Raw genomic sequence first — 14,911 nt, forward strand, 5'->3', positions numbered from 1 at the left:
GGGGGGCCAGCCGCCGGGCGCTGCCCGCCTCGCTCCCTCCAAAGCAGCGCGCTTGTCAAAATCCCGCTTTTTCACCTTTCTTTCTCCCCCCCCCCCCGCCCATACCGCCGGGGCAGGCACCTTCGCACCCCCCTCGCCGCCGCCGGGGGTGCAGTCCCTGCCCGCTGCCCCCCGCACGCCCATCCCCCGCGGGGCGGGGGGGCCGGGGGAGGCGGGAGGCTGCAACCTGCCGGCGGGGCAGGGCCGGCCCCCGGCGGGCGGTCGGAGCGGGGCGGCGGCTGCCATTGGCCGCGGCGCGGAGCGACACCTGCTCGGCTCCCTCATGCGAGTGACACCGGGGCTCGGCGGGGATATTTGAGGCACCCTCCGGCGCCGTCGCCGCCACTCCGCGCTCGCCGCCGCGCCGGGCACATGCGGTTCGCGGGGCCGCGGCGAGGAGCGCGCTGGGCCCGGGTGCGGCACCCCGCGGGGGAGAAGGCGGCGGCGGGGGGAAGGCGCGACCATGTGCGCGGAGCTCCGCGGCAAGCTGCTGGCCCTGGCCCTGCTGCTCGCCAGCGCCCGGGCGGCGGCGGGCACTGAGGCCACCCACCCGCCGGAGGGGCCGCAGGACAGGACCCCGCAGCAGAAGGGGCGCCTGTCCCTGCAGAACACAGGTACGGCGGGGCGGCGGAGGGGGGGTGCGAAGGTGGTGTGTGTCCCCCTCGCCGCTTCTGGAGCGCTGGGGAAATAGCCGCGTCGAGTTATGACAGGCGTTTTATTTCGGTGTCCGACTGTCAGGCATAAATCATCAGAGGAAATAGGAGCTCGCTCCTAATTACCTTTAAAGCCCGGCTTTGCCAAGCACGTGTTGCCCTTGCAACAGCCGCGGCAGCACTCCGGGCGAAGCGCCTCTGCAGCCGCGCCGGGCACGAAGTCGGTGCCGAGCCGCCTCGCGCCGGCGGGGAGCGGGGCCGGGGGCGGCGGGAGCCCAGCGGAGCGGCGCCCGGCCCGGCCCGGGGGATGCTGCCTGCCGCGGGGATGCTGGGCTGGAGCTGGGGAGGAGAAAGTTTCTCGGCGCAGCGTTTGAAACCGGGTCGGGGTGGGGGGGTACGGGAGGGAAGGGGAAGCGGCTGGAAATGACTGGTGCTTTGCCTCCTCCCTAGGGAGTCGTGCAATGATGCAACGGACCGGGGGTTTCTCTCCTCCTCTCCCGCCCCCTGCGCTCTCTCCCCCGGGTATTATCTGCCTAGAAAGAGAGAGCTGAGGCGTGCACTTTGCTGGATCGCTTCCCAGCCGTGCAAAGAGAGAGCGCGGGATCCAGACGCTTCCTTCCCCCCCCCCTCCCCCTTCTCCTTCCCCCCCACCCCTTTTTTTTTTTTTAACACTCTCAGTGCTGCGAGACGTGTTTAAACACACACGAGCAGGAATGCACGAATGCCCATTAGGGACTGCCACATGTGAATCACGGCACTGTGCAGTTCTCAGCACGCTGGAGCCAGGACATGTGATCCGGCAAAGGGTTTGCATCCGGATGCCAACACAAGCACTACAGCTGAGCTCCCAGCCCCAAAAAAGCTCAGCTCCGCGCTCTGCAGCGCTCCACAAAGAGCTCCATTCCCCCCACCCCGTGCGTGTGTGTTTGCGCAGCTTTTCGCGTGTGGCCGAGACAATCCCAGGAGCCGACCCCGGGGCTCCCGTGTCCCACCCCCAGATGCACTTCGGGGCGGGGAGGCGGGGGGGAAGGCAGCGGCAGGGATTTGGTTTTGAGCTGGGGGGGGGGGTGTTCATGTGAACTCCGTCAGACTCCGTATTTACATCCGCGGCTCCTCTCTGTGCCTTGCAGCGGGTTGAAATTAGACTGAAAGTTGCTGTAAAGACTTGCAAATGGACCGCATGGCAAAGGGGGAGGCTGGGGATGTCTGAAACGTGCTGCGGTTCGGAGGGGGATTAGGCTGGCTCCCAAGGGCGAGCTTTAATTAAAGGTACCACTAGGGCACAGAGTACAGGAATTCTTAGCATCCTCAGTGCTGGCCTAAAAGCTGCCCCTGTTTAACTTTATCCCCAGGCTTTTTCAGCAACCACCTTCCCTCTGGCAGTACTACTACATCCATTTTTTTTTAAAGGACCAGAAGCTGTCTTGTTAAGAATTAGATTTTTGGGGTTTTTTTGGTGAGTGAGTATTAGACAGCATTTTTTTTTTTTACAGTGTTACATAACATCTGAAAGGGCAGAATAAACATGTATGTAACGGCTCGTTCCAGTAGATCTGTTTTATGTACTGCATATATAAATATATATAGTTTTTCAATTGATTTCTTCATAGGTGAAGACATAGTTGCAGTTTAGCAATACTCAGTGGAGAGGACTTTATTTATCAGTGGGAGTTTTGCCATTAACTTTGTAGACATCATGACAGGGGAAGCCCGGTGGTCTGTAAAAAAACATGGTGCTAAATCACCAGAAACTAGCCTGAAGTACCTGAAATGAGAAATTTTAGCTGGCTGGGTCCTGGGCTTCTCATTTTGGTACTTGAATTTGATGGGGGACTTTGTGCAAGTCAGACAGCAAAAATCATGTCTGTCCTTTGCTCCCGAGGAACGCAAAAGCATTAGACAGTTCTCAAGTGAAATAGCTTGACGTAAGCATAGTGGATTTGGCATTTACTTCTTGGATATCACTTTCATAACATAATACACCCAAGTTTTGGCCTAATTTCTGCAAAAAGTGGGCATGCTGTGGGTACAATAACTGTTGTCACATGTGTTTTTTCTTTTGAACTGATGATGTTAGCAAAATAACTCTTTCCCTCCCCACCCTACCCACCACCAGCTTCTATGAACAGTTCTTCAAATTAACTGTAATCAATGCTCATTTTAGCTGAAATCCAGCACTGCCTGGTTAATGCTGGCGATGTGGGATGTGGAGTGTTTGAATGCTTTGAAAACAATTCTTGCGAGATCCGAGGCTTACACGAGATCTGCATGACATTCCTGCACAACGCTGGAAAATTTGATGCCCAGGTAACACAGTGAAATGTCCTACGTATCTGCTTGCTTCCAATATACACGTGGCATGTGTTTTAGTTCTTTAACACATCTTTGGAAAAACGTTACTGTTACAGAGCAAGTCTACTTTTGCACATGAGCAGCTTCAATAAGAATTTTTCTGTTGAAGGGCCCAGAATCAAGACCCAAGAACAGTAAGAGAGCAGCAGTATGCAACCTGTCCCAGGGGACAGGCTGTCTCTAGCTACAGCTCCCTGTGATCACTTCTTCCTCCTGTACCCAGGATAACTAAACCAGAACACTAATGTAGCTGAACACTAATGTAGCTGGTTTTCAGAAACACTAAGCAGCTTAAGCTTCTACACCAAGTTTGTTCAAAGCTGATTCTGAAATGCAGCTTGGGCACCCAGTTCATTTAGTCATATCGAAATAATTCCCAATGTGCAGGTATTAAAGTCGGTTCTCAAGACTTGCACACAACCAGTCCAGGCAACCTCCTAAAGCTGCTATATTCAAGTAAGTCTTTGGATCAAGCACTGACATTAAAATACATTACTTACATGGTATGTGGTATTAAGTTTGTCTCCTTCATTTTCTCCCCAGACCATTTATGCATCATTGAGACATCCTGTTATTATGTCTTGTAAACCTACTCTCCCATTTTAGTGTGGAGGGAAGAGAACATTACAGCGGGCCAGCGGCATTTGGCTTGACCATGCAGTTTACAGTATAACTTGACTAAAAGCACCAGCCTTGTGGCGCTGTTAAAAGCATGATATGAAGTAGAGCTGTCTTCAGGATTCAGCCTGTTCCATGAGGGATGGTGGGACCACCCAGTGGGAAACACTTTTGAAATACTGGAGTTTTACACTCAAATTCTCAAGAACGTACAAAGGGTCTGGCTAGCCATTAAAACGGGAATTGTTTCTTCTGTGGGAATCTGAAAACCTTCAACTTCATTTCCAAGTGGCTTCCAGAAAACGCTCGTTTATTTTTGCACAACATTCTGTCAGCAAACAAAGTTGACTAAAGAAGTAAGCCCTTTTGGGAGGGGAGGGAGACCTGCCTACAAAGGCTGAGCGTAGCCATTGATGTCTGCTCTGCAGGATCCCCAGGTACTGCTAATCGAATACAGCCCATTTCACATACAGGCTGTCTCCATTGCCGTGCAGAAGTATTAAACCCCTGGAGCTTTATTTAATGTAGAGGTGACTTTAGCCGCTGCTATGACATGGCTTTTCATGGCTCATCTCTATATTATCTACAGTTATTTCAGGCAGCATTAAATGACAAGACTAGCATTGACCATTTTCTATTCTCTGCTTTCTGTTCTCCTTCCCTCTCTCTGAAACCTGAGAATTGATGTCACATTTGGTTTGCATAAGAATTTTCTTTTTTATCCTCATTTGCCTAATGTGCTGTGCATGTTTGGTACTGAAGGGAAGGCCAACTAAGTGCCTTTGGTATAGGGAATAGAAGGGGATGATGACTGAAGCAGTTCTTTGACCAGCAAGAAACATTTCTGGCTTGAAACAATTTGGGGACAAAATCTGCTTGCAGATCTGGGTGAATCTTAGTTAATATAAGTGGAGCTGTGCCAGTGTACTCTTTGGATAAAGGTTAACAGAAATTTGGTCTTCATGAAGCACTTGTGTAAAATAATCTGAAGCTAATGGAGAGATGGAGGCAATGCAGGAGGCTTCCACACACCTATTGCTCAGCAAAGCAAAGGGAGTCTGAGCAGAGCTGTCAGACTGCGACACATGCGCTGTGTACGGCAGCTATAGTATCAGATAGCAAAGAGAGAAAAGGAAGGGATCGGTTTGATGCCCACTAAGCAACTGAATGAAGGAATCACAGTGGTTAAAGAGATACTGCTAAAGCAGCTTTCCTGCAACTTACTTTTTTTAGTTTCTTGATTTGATTTTTTTAATCTCGCTTAGAATTTAGTGCAGCAAACAGACATCAAGACACTGTAGGATTATTATTAGTGCTGATTTGAGTCCCTCTCTGAGGAAGTGGTAGTAGAGAAAATACTGACAGATGGGGAATGGGGCAGGTGCATATGGACGGTACATACATGTCTGTGAGTTTGCAAACTAATTTTAAAATAAAAAAAAAAATAATTTGCAGTTACTGAATGGGTATCTCCATGTGGTCCTGGGGACCTCCTCAGCCATGGCAGGATGCCCTCTCCTTTAAGTGAACCTGCTGTGCTGACACCCCAGAAGCGAACAAAGCCAGTAACTCAAGCATTGAATTATTTCAAGGTGTTTACTTTTGCCCTTTCCCTTGTTGGGCATTCAGCTGCTGGGGTAGAGGAAACCTCAAAATACCAGTGAGGAAGCCCTGTGTATTCAGCTCCACTGGAACAGCAAGGCCAGGTGACTTGGCATGATCTTTAAGGGCAGAGAAACAAAGAGAAGAGGGGGGAAAAGCGATTAAGTGGTACCCTTAGCAATCTAATAACCCTTGACATTGTCCTACAGAGGAGCAGCTAGCTGGGCATAAATCAGCTGCTGTGCTTAATGGACAAAAATACAGACCTACTCCATTTCTTTTCTTCTCAGGGAAAATCCTTCATTAAAGACGCTCTGAAGTGTAAGGCTCATGCCTTGAGGCATAAATTCAGCTGCATCAGCCGTAAGTGCCCTGCCATTAAAGAGATGGTGTTCCAGTTACAGCGGGAGTGCTACCTGAAGCATGACCTCTGCTCTGCTGCCAAGGAGAACGTCCAGGTCATTGTGGAGATGATTCACTTCAAAGACCTGCTGCAGCATGAGTAAGTGCCTCCGTGCTAGTGCAGTCAGAGGTGTGGGAGCTCCTTCCAGGAGCACGATGGTGCCAATGGGCTGTGCATCTGCCCGAGAGCTGTTTCACCTCCTTCTGGCCTTAAGCACGTCTTGTTTTCCCATGTACCAGACCAAGGCAGTGCTTTCTTTGCAGAGGCCCTCGAAGACTAGTTTGTTTATGAAGGGCTAGATCTGACTGTGGAAGGCAATTAAATGGGTTGAGGGTGGATCTGGCTGTCTCTTTGTCCTTTAGCAAATACAGTGTCAGTGTCTGCTGTTTCCAGAGGCATCTCACAATGCCTCTGTGCTTTCTGAGCTCAAAGGCACCGTTCCTGACCCCAGTATCTTGTTAAAGATGACAGCTAGAGGAGAACGGGGAAGAAGGTCTATGCAAAGTTGTCAGTAAGATGATAATTTCTTCTTTAAATACATACTTTCAAATGTCTTGTAGTTAATTGTCCCTGAAAGAGCTGCAGTCCCCCAGGTAATCTCCCATTCATCTTATTCCTTCCTAATCTCAGATGCTTTTTAATAAAACATGGAGGTGTACAAAATGAAGGCACAAGTCGGATTTTGAGGAGTTTATCCCTCTGACTGGGAACACAGCTGCCCTCCGAGGAATGGCAGGCACGAATCCCATTTGGAATTGATCAAAGCTGCTACATGACAGCAACAAACCAGGCACAAGCCGTTTGTATCAACTCTTTGTGCACAGATGCAAAAATTGGAGCCTGTTTTTCTTGCAGGTGAACATCTCGCTCCCAAACAAGAAGGCTGAGCCACAGCCTGGCAGCAGTCTTACCTTAGAGCATCTCCCTACCACGCCTGTATGCCTTCTTATCCCTAGCGGATATTAGCACAGAAATCCCAAATCCCAGTGATCATGACAGATACTTTTTTTTTTTCCCAGAATAATTTCTTCTGGACTTTTAGCCTTGCATTTTCATTGGTCTCCAAAGGAGCTGTGCCCCAATTCCCTTACTTTCTGTTGAAAACCACCCCCCTAATACTTAAGCTGCAGTTGCAGAGAGACGCTTTGATGCCAGTTTACTCTCAAATGCAGAATCGTTTGCTGTGGTTTGTACAAGCTGAACATGGTGACCTGAAAGCAAGGCCCTTTCCGTAGACATTCCTGAGGCTGGGATCAAAGGCATGGCTGGTGGCAGGTCTTGGCCTTGCCAGGGCCACTGGCTGTGCCCAGCGCGAAGGGCAGCATCCCACTGCCTGAGGGAGAGGGGAAGCAGCTCCATCCTGGACAGCAGCACCTCTCTGTGGGCACTGCTCAGGCTGTGTGTAGGCTATAAATTGGGTACTTGGTACCAGTTAACCCCCCCCCATCATTTGGAGATGAGAAGAACTATGAAAGTCAAAGGCCTGTCCAAAGAGAAGTCAGTTATCCTTGTTTTACAAAGAGGCTAAAGCAGGAATGCTCAAAGGCAGCTGCTTATTTCTGGGGAGCTTAACTGGGGGGTTCTCAGTTTGAGAAGAGACGGCTCATTCAGCTGAACACCTATAATTTGCACGATCTCATTTAGAGCTTCCTACACTTCACTTTCAGCATCTCATAGAGTTGGAGCTTAGCTTTCCTATGCGGGACTCCCCAAATAGAAGCCAGCCATCCTCCTCCCCTCCCCTAAATTTAGAGGCCATCTCTGAAGCTTTTGAACTAAGGAACTTGTTCAAGATCAATAGGCAAGTGTGGCAAAGCTGGAAATAAAATCACGTCTGCTGACTTGCAGCCTTGTGCTCAGTTCAGGTACTATGGTCAGGCCAGCTGAAATGCAGAAAGTAAAACAGTGAAGGAGAAATGGGCCAGTATTAATCCGCAGGGCTCTGGCAGACTCTGAATACCTGAAATATTTGGCAGCTGAGCCACTTTTTAGTCATACCAGCAACCTTTTTCTTCCAAAGATTTTTGTAAAGGTTATGCCCAATTTCAACAACTGATTTCTTTTTTTCTTTTCTTTTTTTTTTTTTTGCCTCCTGCTGGATCACTTTGTATGCGATGTACTCAGTTCTGTCATCTTCTATTTTACATTTAAAACAAAAAGTAAGAGCAGAGCAGCAAGTGTCAGCTCTCAGACTTGTTCTCTGACTATTTTATTCTGACTGTTTTCTCCCGATGAGTGTTGAGGAACACGATCGGGGTGGTGAATTCTCCTCCTGAGTCAGCTGCGGTGGGGTGGGGGTCAGGCTGATTTGCTATGGTGGAAGTGGTGACAGGCCCTGGCAGATCGGTCGCTGCTGCATTCCAAGTAACTTTTTTTTAAACAGCAGAAACAATCCAAACATGGGAAATATTCTGAGATAGGGGAATAGGTGGCTCTCCAAGATTAGTCATTCAAAATGAGTTTAAGCAGTTGGGCAAAGTAAAATCAGGGTAGTGTCAGACACTGATCATAATCTGCTGGTTTTCCTCGTCTCTTCTGACTTGGTTCATGGGAAGAGATTTAGACTTGTCCACAGCCAGCAGAGCTGGTGGACAGTGTGCCCAGAAGGTGCACCCCCCCCGCCCCATACAACCACAACTGCTGACCCCAGGCAGTTCTCCACTGGCACTGTGGATGGTTCCTACCATGGAAGACTTTTAAGCACGTCCTTCTGGGCCTGCTAGCAGCTGAGCGGTTGTGTCAATAGACAACATCAATATTGGCCCACAAAACTTGTGACCACAACTATTTTAAAATCTCTGCACTCAGTGACCCGTGGCTGAGGAAGCTGAAGTGCCAGCGCTCAGGCTGCGTTGTGCTGTGGGGGCACAGAGGGATGGGTGGGAAGCAGAAATGGTATTTGGCTCTGGCTCGTTTGGAGTCCTTGTTTGGCTGGGAAAAGGTATACACTGAAAGCTGTACTCAACTCTGTAAGGAAATTAAGGAAAAAAAACTTTGTGTGGGAAGAAACAGTGCCACCAAAGTGGATTTTCATGTGTCTGAGCTCTGTGCAGTCAGATCCTGAGTCCAGATAGGATCTCGCTTGTGGTGTAGACCAACACCTGGTGCTTCAGGGAAAGGTAAAGATGATGAGAAAAGCCAGAAAACGTCTAGTTGAGCATCTGTTGCTCTTTGCAGAGGTGAGGAAATGCCTCCCTCTTGCAGGCTAGTGATCGGTGTATGCTCTGTACCAGCCGTTCACCTGGAGATAGCAAGCTTTTTGATGAAGTTGATGGCTCTGGACGTGAGCAGGTTTCCTTTGTCTCGTATCCTGACTAATAAAGATGAAAGGGCATGGAAAGAGATAGAAGCAGAAGGTGTGAGATAGCAGTTCTTCCATTTGACAGCCCCACTTGCCAAGCGTGTAGACATCATATATTCCTCTGGTGGACATTACAGTTCTCCCAGAGCATCACTGGTGGGGGAGCAATCAAGGCAGATCCAGCACTTGAGTGAAGCTTCCTTTGACAGGATGGCATCATGTGCATTTCTTACAGCGATATGGCTGATTAGAATATAATATATTGCATAATAAACATGTGGTGCAGAATTGCTCTACAAAGCTGCCGAGTCAGTGGGTAGCAGGGGGCTAATGCTACTGAACTGTGCTGTGCACAAGGAGGGTAAGGCAGAGAGGCCATTACACTTGTTTACTGATAGATAACCCTTATACATTTTTTGACTCTCCTCTCACTGTTTCCTTTACCTCTAGGCCATATGTTGACCTAGTGAATATCCTGCTCACCTGTGGCGAGGAGGTGAAAAAGGCAATAACAAGAAGCGTCCAGGCCCAGTGTGAACAGAACTGGGGAAGTCTCTGCTCCATCCTGAGCTTCTGCACCTCGGCTGTGCATGGTGACGCCATCCTGGGTCCCGAGAAGAAGCCAGGTGAAGCCAGCAAAGCTGCTGCTGGCCGCGGGGACATGCTGGCCCACTCCGACTCTGACCACAGGGAGAGCTCGCGAGCATCTAAGGGAGAGAGAGGTACTAAGGGCCACTTGAACGCCCATGCCCGGGTGAAGGCTGGGGGCCACGGTCCCAAAGGGGCACATGGGATCATGGACCGGGCAGACGAACTGTCCGACTTCTCTGACATCCGGAGGTGAAAAAAGGCACCAACTCCCCATTCTCCCCATCCTCCCCCTCCACTGGAAACCTCCTCCATTGAGTCCCATCTTCCCATCTATGGACATTCCAAAGCATTTCCCATTCAGAGGTCAAGCACAGGGCATTGCAAGATATATATGGACCTCAGCAACAGTGTATATATTAGCAAAGGGAGAGCAGTGGCAATGGGTTATCGATCCAGCAAACTCGACACTTGAGCAGCCACCAAATGTGGCAAAATGTCTCCGACTAAGTTCTTTTCCCCTTTTTTATGAAATGGACATCAGCTGAAATTTAGGATCTTGTTTGGGGGTTGTTCGTTGTTTTAGGGGTTTGTTTTTGTTTTGTTTTTTTTTTTTTTTCCTTGCTCCCCTTGGCTGGGGAGAAGGTTCCAAGAGGGCTTTGTCAGATTGCATGTGGCCGCTTGTGGCTTAGCACCTCCGAAGGTTTAGGGCGCAGCCTTACAGCAGATGGCTGAATTCCAGGGGGATTTGGTTTCTGTCTGTGGCTGAGAATGCAAGAGCTCAAGGCTCTCTATGTGACGCTCTCAAATGAAATAGCTACCCCGTCTCTTGCACAGGAACCGTGCGGTCTGGAGCTCCACCGCTTTCTCTTAACTAACTTCTGAGCCATTGTTCCCATCTGGGTGATGCTGCCTAGTTCAAGTGCCCCCTGTTCGTTTTTTAACCACTGCATAACTTGACACTTGCTAATCCAGTCACTTCAGCATATCAAAGGCGAGTAGTCAGCTTCCAGACAAGGCAATGTGACTGTTAAGATGTGCACAGTATGGAGGACTCCCAAGAGTATGCTCATGGACCTCTAAAAACCCTGTGCATATTCTCTGCTTACACCTGCCCACTCAGTGATACAGGTCCTCAACCCTTATGGACAGCCCAAGCTTAAAAGGATGGACGTAAGCTCAGACAGCGAAGGACCCCATATACTTAGTTCTTTTGTAGGGGTGTGTTGAAGGCCCATCAGAAGTCTGTCTCTCCTTAGCAGTAGCATGGTGAGGTTTGCTGGGATGTGGAGCCCCACTCTAACCTGCCTGTCAGCTGTGATTTATCCAAATGCCAAAGATAAGGAGAGGGGGTTGACTTGTTTTTTTTAATTGTCATGCAGATAATGACCACCAATCTCTGCAGAATGAGTTACTAAAGATGAAGAGTGTCAAGAGCTTATTGTCTCTAAGCAGTTTTAAGTGTGAATGAGGTGTTTGGACACATCTCTCCTACCCCCTATGCAATTGTAATTCTCAGGTTGCAGATCTGCAATCCTATATCCCCAGATATTGTACTGGAAATGGAGGTTACAGCATCCACGGGGACAGAAGGGTGAGCTCTTCAGTTTCCTCTAGAGAAAAAGCGACTTTTCTTAGAAAGTGGGAATCACACCAGGGATTTGAGCCTTCTCATTTAGAAAGTTTGGGAGGAAAGCTGTGGGGGCAGGAAGGCAGTTCAGTAGAGACAGAACGTACCCAGTGAACTAACGTACGTCTTGTCGCATGGTGGGAAGGAGCTGTATAAACAGTAGAGGGTGTTGGAATTTGGCTACCATTTCCAACTCAGATTTTAGTTACTGCTAAGTGAACGCAGCTCCTAATAGCTATATTCAGGATTTAATGCATGTATCCACCCGCAGAAGTTATAGGCATTGCTTTTAATAGAAGCCACGTAGGAAGCAAGAGAGGACCGTTCAGTTGAAAAGGTGTGTCTCTGTGATCACCAGGTCTTTGTTTAAAGACATGACCTTGATCCTGCCTCATTTTAGCTAAGTTCTGTGACAAAATTTTCATTCGACTTAACTGGGAAGAGGTGGGATCAGGCCAGGTACTGTAGCAGCAAAGACCATGCTGACCTGAGGAGTGGAGCTCCTGGCAGTGAGAGTGCCAGCTGCCCCGTTGGGTTGTAGTACAGCTCTGCCATGGATGGGGCACCCAGGCTGTCCCACGGAGGAGCTTGCCAAGGTTGGTTCAGGCCTGCCTCTGATGGCCAACTCCTCTGCTCCAAAAACTAAGTGGCTGCTGGTGGTACCATAAGAAGGCTTATAGCGTGCCTCCATGGGTTTCCTGTGAGCGTCCTCTCCCCCTTGGTGGCATACAGCCACCATGAAGAACAAGCTCAAACCAAAAAGACAATCCAAGCATTTTAGCAAAAAAAAGAAAACAAACGCAAAACAGAAACAACAACTCGCTACCAATGTAAAGTTCTTGCATTGAACTAAAATACGATCCCTCTCTCATTAGAGGTCTGATTCATCAATGGGAACCAAACATATAGATCTACATCCTTGAATGTCTCAGTCAACATATCACCTCAGCATGCATACAGTTTTATTTGTATTCATTTGTTCTGAGGGGAAGATTGTATATTCCCCTTGTTTAGTCAATGAAAACTGGGGGGGGGGGGGGGGGGGCAAGCTGTGGGTGGGAGGGATTTTTGTATAAGGCATAACATTTTTTTCCTCTGTGTGTGAAGATTTTATGTGTTCATCTACTGATTTCACATGCTATTATTGTAAATATTTAACATTTCTATTTATTATAGTGTCTCCATTTAAAAAAAGAACACTGCTGGCTATGATAATTTAAACGTACATTATGACCTGTGTTGTATATATTCATGCCACTAGTATGGGGTTTTTTTATGTTTAAAGCTGCATAAATATAGTTTTATACAGTTCCATAATGTTATTGACAGCATAAATCATTTATTTATTGTTAAACCTTCTTTCATATCTAACAAATAGGGTGCGTTTTACCTGAGATTATTTTATTGTGACATCTACATAGCCTTAATTCTTTATAAAAAAGAAAAAAATGTCCATTTAGATACTGTATGATGCTTTAATTAACATTCCTTATGAACTTGCTGTTCATGAAGGAGGTTTAGCTTAAAAGCCAAGGTATGAATGCTTCCTTTACGCTTTGCATCTGGAATGAGCCTTGTTCTGGAATGAAAATACTGGGAGAAGCAAAATGCCTACTGGAAAAAGATAGCAAGTAAACCCTGGAAAATGCTGTCCTAACTTAAAGTGCTGAACTAAAAGGGGGAAAAAGAAGGGGAAAAAAGAAAAGACAAACTGTCCTTAATTCCAAATCTCTGGGAGAAAAACATACTAGTTTTATCTCATGTAGAATTTGCAGCCAAATAAGCTTGTAAAAAAAGAAAATGCATATGGCTTTAGACAAAGCTCTGTACCTTTCACACTATTATTTTCCTTAAACACTAATAAATGTTTTGAGTAAGTCTGTGGCTGGGTTTTATCTAGCTGGAATTTCAGCTGCTGCGATAAGGGGTAAGAAAAGCCCTCTGAAGCAGGGCCAGCAGCTTCAGCCGAGGGGGGCAGAGGTAATCTGTCTGCTCGTCCCCCCAGAGCCTGTCCCTTGTGCCAGCCAGGCAGCAGCAGAGGTGCCCTGGCTGGGGCAGGGCGCAGGGACAGAGCCAGCCCTTCCTCTCTGTATACCGGGGAGAGCCGGTGCGGGGGCAGAGACCTGGTCACCGGTGTGTCATTGCCCCAGGGAAGGGAGACCTTGTTGGCTGCTTAGCTGGGACCCAGCAGCTTGGTTTGAGGACAGAAATGGAGACATGGAACAAACTAGAGGATGAAAAACATGGGGAGCAGAAGCTCCTTTCCTTCCCAGGCTCAGACAAAGCCTCTGTGCATTTTGGGAGGTTTTTTCCTTAGCAGGATCTGGGGATTGGGTTCACTGCAGTGTGTCAGAGCCACCTGATCTGCTTTAAATAGTCTGCATTCAGGTTAGGAAGGGAGTAAGGGGATGCAGGTGCTTATGGGTTTCCTCTTCTCGCTGCCCTGATGACCTTGGTTTACAAAATCCCCTTGGGAGGTGGCAGTATGCTGTGCTGAGCCGGGTTAGCTATAGGTGCAACTCAGCATCCCATAAGAGCTGGGAAGGGGATCTTGGCTGACCACAGCAACGCTTTCTAAAAGCTGTAATAGCTGATAAGATTTGTCCTGCATGTATAAAAAACGCAGTCAGTTCATATAATAGCAAGAGTTATCCCTTCAAGATTTTACCTTAAAAACAGAGGACATCCATTTGGCTCTCCACTGTCAGCTACTTATAATCTATCAATAAGTACCAGCCAGTGGCTCTGTGCAGGGGTGTAACAGGCATGTACAGTAGCTGTAATTCTCTCTCGGATCACTCCATCACCATCCCAGCAATGATCAGATATCAAAATCTTAAATGCTTACTGGAGTTGCAGCAAGGAGAAAAGCAAAATCCTGAGATTTACAAAAAGCAAGCTGCAGAAACAGTACTTTGTGTTGTCTCCAAAGTCATTTTCATACAGTGTCGGGGTGTAGGCAGCAAGGGGATGGGGAAATTATGAGAAAGCACCTCAGAACATAAAGCATGGATTTTTTTTTTTTTTTAAGACTGCTTGCATGAAAAAGCACATTTTTAACACTCCTTCTGTGGGGTTTAAAAATAACTAATCCAGTTGAAGCCTTTGGATGAGATGGGCCTCATAAGCCTAAATGTGATTTGCAGCAATCTAGGACCTGTAACATTTCTTTGCCTTTAGGTGCAACAGCTCTTTATAATCCTGCCATGGACTGTCATCAAACACCAACAGGAAAGTGCATCTTGCCAGCAGAGATGTGACAGAGTTTGGTGGGATATGATCTCAGACCAATCTGCAGTCAGACTACAGCCAAGGCATATCTTGTGCTGGTGTTGGACCGCTCGTTGGCATTAAAGATCCCACTGCATTTTTTTTGCAGGAGCTGGTCCACACCATGGCTGTGATGCAGCTAAGGTAACTGCATTCTGCCCTCTGCCATCCTCCTTGCAATTTAAACTAAAAAGTTATTTTTCATCTCCTGATGCATAAAGTGGTGAGACTGCATTCTGCTCCAAAAAGTGGCTAGACATTAGTGATGGAGAAGTGACCCCTACCTTCCCTTAGGGCATCACATCTCACAAAATAGCACAGTAAGTAACAGAGTGCTGACTTTAAAAAGTACAGAAGCACAGAGAGAAAAAGAAGCCCTAAAAACAGACTGCAGAGCAGGGATTCTGCATTGCACAACCATGAGGAGTGTATAACTTAAAATATGTTTAATACCA

At 47.9% G+C, this 14,911-nt stretch overlaps 1 protein-coding gene across 1 annotated transcript; it reads left to right on the top strand.

Moving 5' to 3' along the window:
- Positions 1–323: 323 nt before the first annotated feature.
- Positions 324–12,209, top strand: STC2 (stanniocalcin 2). Its single transcript, XM_072872057.1, has 4 exons — positions 324–653; positions 2,857–2,999; positions 5,555–5,766; positions 9,419–12,209. The coding sequence occupies exons 1-4, from the start codon at positions 503–505 to the stop codon at positions 9,810–9,812; spliced, it is 900 nt and encodes a 299-aa protein (XP_072728158.1). The 5' UTR covers positions 324–502; the 3' UTR covers positions 9,813–12,209.
- Positions 12,210–14,911: the final 2,702 nt, after the last annotated feature.

Source organism: Ciconia boyciana, chromosome 9 (assembly GCF_034638445.1).
Source record: "Ciconia boyciana chromosome 9, ASM3463844v1, whole genome shotgun sequence".
In the NCBI taxonomy this organism is placed as follows: domain Eukaryota; kingdom Metazoa; phylum Chordata; class Aves; order Ciconiiformes; family Ciconiidae; genus Ciconia; species Ciconia boyciana.

Excerpts from the sequence above, each read along its gene's own strand:
- STC2 (XM_072872057.1), top strand. The coding sequence starts at position 503 with ATGTGCGCGGAGCTCCGCGGCAAGCTGCTGGCCCTGGCCCTGCTGCTC. Across the intron at positions 3,000-5,554 it reads CTGGAAAATTTGATGCCCAG|GGAAAATCCTTCATTAAAGA; the intron begins GTAACACAGTGA and ends TTTTCTTCTCAG. Across the intron at positions 5,767-9,418 it reads AAAGACCTGCTGCAGCATGA|GCCATATGTTGACCTAGTGA; the intron begins GTAAGTGCCTCC and ends CTTTACCTCTAG.